Raw genomic sequence first — 6,465 nt, 5'->3', positions numbered from 1 at the left:
GAAAGTCCTTCTTTAACAAAAAAATAGACAACTAGAGGCTCTCGGTCTTGCGTCGTCGCTCAACTGTTTTTCCCCATACGGTTTGGAGTATTGATTCTATCATTTAAATGTTTTACTACTTTTTATCGCCTGAAATCACAAAATTCATCAGAACCATTTACAATTTATATCAGATTTAATTTTGACATTGATACGGCAATCTATGGAAAACATTGCTTCCAAATCTATTTCAACTAATTTTAATTTTAACAACAAATATAGTAAAAGATCAACGAACAATAGCAAGTAAAAAACGGCGAATTGACTATAAAAAACCCTTGTCATATTTTTAAAAAGGGTTTTGTGAAAAGAGGAGGGAAAATATTTTTTTTACTGACTGTTTTTTCTAAAACTTTTTACACTCACTATATTTCATTTCAGTTCAATTCAGCTGATTTTTATCCGACTCAGTTGTCCCTTACTTATTATTAAGGATTGTGTCAACAAAGATATTTGATATAAGATTTGATATATTCATCCAGGGGCCGTGTGGTATAACTTGTTCCAATTCATTAATTGAATGTTCCTGGTGAAACTTCTCACACTTGCTATACAATGTGAAAACGCTAAAAAAAGACATCAATATTCTTTTCAAATGGGTTACGGCAGTAAGATCGTTTGTGCAAATTAAAATAAAAAATTCCCAACGATTCTATGAACATTCATGCTATGTCTATCTATAAGATTCAAATGTTGTTAGACATCTATCTCACCTTGATAACAAATATTTTGTTTTCCCAACAAACCGCCTGACTGCCCTAAACAATATCGTTTTTCTGTAGCAACATTTAAGTAACACCTGCATATTGAGTATATATCTGCCAGTACATACTATAATTTAGAGCTTGTATATCCAATCATGAGTTCCTTGGTAGTGGGTTACTGCTCATAAGGAATCTACTGAAGCAAGGATTCTTTATTGTAAAATACAGTTTATCACTACGATTATTTACGGACATTATCATCATTTGGTTGACCGTTATGGAATAATTGTGTCCTAGATGACAACATATAGGCTACAGATAGGATACGTTTGTCGTATTCAAAATCCCGTCCTTTCCTCGATTATGACATCACTAAACGCAAATTATATTTTTTTTTTATCTTATCATGAGCAAATAGACGGATGCCACAAATTGCCTATGAATAACTTACCCGTCCAGGATTTAATTTCAAAGCGGTTTAGGTGGTGTTCGTTTTGATTAATAGTTGCTGTCAATAGTGTCTTGTTTAATGTTGTTTTTTTTTGTTTGTTTTTGTCTTTGTTCTTTTGTTTAACATATTATCATGAATGTAGATTGGTTCATTCCGTAAATATTCAGTATGCCTTCAAAATATACCAAATATATGTTTGTCTTAATTTCTGTATTCTTTGATTTTTTTATGCCATTTTGCACAATTCATTAAAAACAAAATGCTCGTTGTCGGGCCTTCATATACAAATTTCCTGTTATATCATAATTTTTACATGGTAAGTCTTCTTCTTGTCTGTTTCAACCTCCAGTAGATTGTTATTATTGAAAAGTGATGATTGCTTGTGTGTACTCAACTAATTGTGTCTTTAACTTCCGAATTCATAATGTTATAAAGGGGGACGTAATTCCCGAAACAGTATAGATACTGCCGAGCGGAGCGATGCGAATATGTTTTTGGACAATTTTATGCCAAAAAATGATATATTTTCCAATCAAAGGGGTGAGGGCGTACACTTATGAGTTTCAAAGTTTGTTTATGGCGATCCTACCCCAAAGCACCCCGTAAATCCGCCATTGCGTTATTCAAAGGACACCATTTACCCGTTTTGATTATTATCTGATTAAAACCCAAACGCGGAAAAACATTATGTTATTTTAATTTCTTTATGATCATTTGGATATCAAGAATAATAAGTAGCAGATAAAATTACATTAGATGCATTTGATCATATTTGGTTTGTGATATGAGATACTGGTAGTGAAAAGCTGAACATCATACCTAAGTCAGTTTTATAACAGTGACAGTGTATAGCCGACATTAGAGAAATCTGAAAATATGGTAGTAAGAGATCACAAAATAAGAAACCTACATTTTATCAATTTAAATCACTGAATAAAGAGAACTATACACAAGTACGCGGTAGCAATTTGTATATTTATTCTGAAAAAAATCGATCACCTGACCTAGATCAGGATATTGCAGGAACTCATAAGTCAAGTTCAGAATATCTATAATTTATTAAGGACTTCCCGAAATATCTCAGAACCTCCTTAATTCGATTTCAGAATTATTCAATATCATGAAAGATTTCAGGACCTCCACAATTCGATTTAAGGATATCCTTTAAAAATAGATTTCATGGTATCCTGAAATTGAATAATGGAGATCCTAAAATCGCGGAATTATGGAAGTACTGAAATATTTCAATAATTTTGGTTAAATCCGCGCCAAAGGGATATGACAATGTTATGACAAAAAGACAAAAAACAACCAAAAAGACAAACAAGTTTACAAAACAAAACATAGAAAACTAATGACTGAGCAACACAAAACATAATAAAAAAAACCGCGGGTAATCTCAGGTGCTCCGGAAGGGTAGGCAGTATTTTTTTCTCTATTCTTTATTTTTTTTTACATTTTTCTATACCCTGTTAACCCCATCTAGACCCTCCCTCATACATATAGCATATAAAAAAAACGTATGCAGATAATAAGATTAAAAAGACTGTGACATGTTTTTAAAAATGCGTAAAATACCGAATGACAGCACAGTCATATTAAATTACATGCAAAGCAAAGCAGAATATAAAAAAGCGCATGGCAACATCAATGAAGAAAGATAAGCAGAACTGTAGCGATAAAAAAAAAGAAATACCACGAGAATCTTATCTGCACACAGACATTCAGATCTATTCCATTACCGTCTGAAGCTTTAGAATTGTGAACAGCTTCTTTCAGTCTTGAAATGTTATGGAGCGCTGTGCCACATAGTGGCGACTACAGAAATCTACTCTTTTCCATGGCATAGAATGTGGATTTTTTCAAAGGAGTTCAACGATGTTACTGCATCTGAAACTCAGGATGCCATGATAATAGTTTTTTTTCACAGAGACTTGTGTAACTGCCTGTGAATTATAGTGGCTACCTTTAAAATTCTTGAAACAACAAAGCAAAACAAAAACATACAAAAGAAAAAAAGAACTATTATAATTATAAAGGAAATCATGAAAGATATCACACACAGATAAAGAAAAAGGAAATACAAGAAATAACAATTTCCGGAATTAAAAACGTATGTATGCGGAAGCCGATGTGCAGACTACACGTACTTCCGGTAATGGCTGCGCCCATTTAAAAACATGCCTGAAAGTAAAATTGAGATTTCTGCTGTTTCGGGCGCTAGCCTCGTAAAAACAAGACCAGTGTTTGGACCAGATTCTAAGTAAACACTACGAATAATTTAATTTTTAAGTTTGATATAAAATATAAGAGATATGTGCAGTGCATCTTTAGGCTTTATGAAATTGAAAGTAAATAATTTATCTGTCAGCTCATATTTTATCGTACATCATAATATAAATTCGTACTATGCATGTTTTTTCAATGGAAATTGTGACGTCACAATGCATTCTAATTAGCACGAAACCCATAATATGAGGATATGGCCATGTTTACATCACAAAAGATGCTTTCATTACACACAAACTTGTGTAGCTGGAAAAGTTTATGTCCTGGCTGGACCTAGACAAATCAGATTTTAATGCATTTTATGTCAGTATTCAGTGTAAATTTTGTGGTGAAAACATGACCATATATGCCCAAATTGAATATGAACATTAGCCAATTGAATTATAGTCATTTTGTACCCACCATTACGTACAATGTACCCTTGCAAAAAACATTTCATACCCTGACCATTTCGTACTACATGGAATATCATATTATGCCATTTTTGTACCTCATGGAATATTTCTATGTATGCCATTTCGTACCTCACTGAAGATTTATATGTAGGTCATTTTGTATCTCACACATTTATGTGTGCCATTTCATACCTCACAAAAGATTTATATGTATGCAATTTTGTACCTTATGAAAGATTTATATCTATACCATTTGGTACCTAACAGAAGATTTAAATGTGTGCCATTTCGTACCTCCATGACCTCACAGAAGATTTATATCTATGCCATTTCATACCATATTTCAGAAGTTGAAAAAGCCATAGCTACATGTAATTCTTCGATATGTCATATAAGGTGCACATTCTTGTGCAACTATTTTTAATCATGGTTTTCTTCTTGAGTGAATGTCAGCTTGGGTACCTTTTCACTGTATTTCCTGAGGGAAAAAACAACTGTTAATCTGAGATCTCCATGGATGAAAATTTAACGATGGAGGAACTTTCACCATGACAAAAACCTGTGTCTACCGTGTGTCGTAATCGAAAGTATTTCATTCCACCATTTCTATATAAGGAATGGTGAACAGACTGATATATTGCTTATTATATTTATATCATTATAGAATAACCAATATTTTCATTAATTGTCATTTGTAACAACATGAACAATTCCAATGTCAATAGACATAAGAAAATATATAGCCTGCATGGCTTTCCCTTAGTCATGAATGTCCACAAGCTGTCCTTAAGGTTCCCAAATCCGTTTCTTGCTATTTTGGTAATTGTTTAGGACTTAAAAATATGGGGGGGTATTTTTTTCATTGCCAAATTCAGAAGTCATGAACCGGTATCGACAATTTGCAGCATCAACGACAAGAAGTTTGTACCTGTTTAGTAAAACGTTGAAGAAAGATTTGGAGGGTAAACTTTTACAACTTTAATGATTTTAATGACTTTAAATTGCAAATTTCATAGTAATAGACTATGCAAAATGCATCTTTCCATTCTGAATGTCAACCGGATGTATTAATTTGATTGTAAACTACTAGAACAATTTGGAATTATGATACGAAATTTCTTCAGATTATCAATTTGCAGTTAATATTCATGTATTTACTTTTTAACTTGTAAAGTGATTCAATATTATCCATAATTGTTGTACTTGTGTTATTTGGTATGAAATAATGTACTGTTTTATATTTTATTTTGTATATTTCATAAAGTGGGGATGCTGATTGCGTAAGTCAATATAAAAGCATGTGTTCTACTTGTTAAACTTTTACTTCGTAACTGGATTTAAAATTTATTTTTTAATCTGAATTTTCATTAGCATTTGCTGAAACGTAATTAAATAATGCAATAAATTGTATCTCTTGATCAAGCGTTCTCCTGTCAAGTGTGTTGCTATACCTGTACAATTGATTAGCGACCTTTAACCGGATTTCTCTCAGGGCTTTAAAACTGTGATCAGGAGGACCCTTTGGACTATAATACAACAAGGGTGATGCAATTACATGCAAATGATTATAATTACCAACAAAAATGGCGACGGCTAGCGAAACGAAAACAAATTTTGACAATGGCTGAAGATAATTTAACCATGGCGGGGATCATTTGACGATGGCAGAAGATAATTTAACCATGGCATTGCGCCATCATAAAATAGGTCATGGAGATCACTGGTTAATAACTACTAAAACAGTTGCAGATACTTATTTCTTTGTTAGTTAATTAACCTCTTATTTTTAGTTGAAAAATTAGTTAAGGATAAACGGCTCAAACAAACAAAGGTCAATAGAAATTTTTTACTGCTGGAAGCATTTTATTTATGTAGATGATTTAAAATTATATAATATTTAAAAAAAAAATTACATCTCAAAATGTTTTATAAATAACATATTTTACCTATTTATAAATCTAAAATAAAATAATAATATTTTTAATATATTTTGTTGAATGGACCAGTATGCATTAATTATAAAACATTTAAAAAACTTATAATGGGGCAGTATGAAGGATCTCTCCATTTTTGAATTATACATTTTTGTTTTACAAAATCTCCAATACCAATGTTTGGTCAAAATTACAACGATTTACAAATATATGATACGAAATAGTTAACATGTATTTATGAGGGACGAAGTTGGCCTATGGGGTACGAAAATCAAATGGTTTTAATCATGGGTACTGAATGGTAATTTTGGGTATGGAATGACTTGCTACCAACTGATTAAGGTTCATAAGAAATTGACAAATATGGCTTATACCAAAAATTTAAGTCTTTTGAGTCCAGTCAAACCTGATCCCCTAAAAAAGTTTCAATGCAGGGCTGGAAGTAGATAAAGAAAAATTTCAATGTCTGACTAGTGAAAAAGATAGTTTTGTAACTATACATGACAATTTAAGACATGAACTGAGACAACTGTTCATGTAATGGTATTCTCAAGCATGAACTAAAATTTTATTCGTAAAGTATAAAGGAGAACTAAATAAGTAGGATACAAATGGCAAGATAGTAGTGTAAGCCCTGCTTCACAGAATATAGT

General features: G+C 31.9%; 1 protein-coding gene across 1 annotated transcript in view; it reads left to right on the top strand.

Moving 5' to 3' along the window:
- Positions 1 to 3,329: 3,329 nt before the first annotated feature.
- The window catches only part of LOC127733954 (WD repeat-containing protein 75-like), a 45,973-nt gene continuing 42,837 nt past the window's right edge, over positions 3,330 to 6,465 (top strand). The window contains exon 1 of the mRNA XM_052243440.1: positions 3,330 to 3,457. Coding sequence (XP_052099400.1) covers positions 3,375 to 3,457 — 83 coding nt within the window. The 5' untranslated portion in view covers positions 3,330 to 3,374. The remainder of the gene's footprint in view (positions 3,458 to 6,465) is intronic.

This window comes from Mytilus californianus, unplaced genomic scaffold (genome assembly GCF_021869535.1).
Source record: "Mytilus californianus isolate M0D057914Y unplaced genomic scaffold, xbMytCali1.0.p SCAF_3, whole genome shotgun sequence".
In the NCBI taxonomy this organism is placed as follows: Eukaryota; Metazoa; Mollusca; class Bivalvia; order Mytilida; family Mytilidae; genus Mytilus; species Mytilus californianus.
This window is presented reverse-complemented; position numbering and strand designations above follow the sequence as displayed.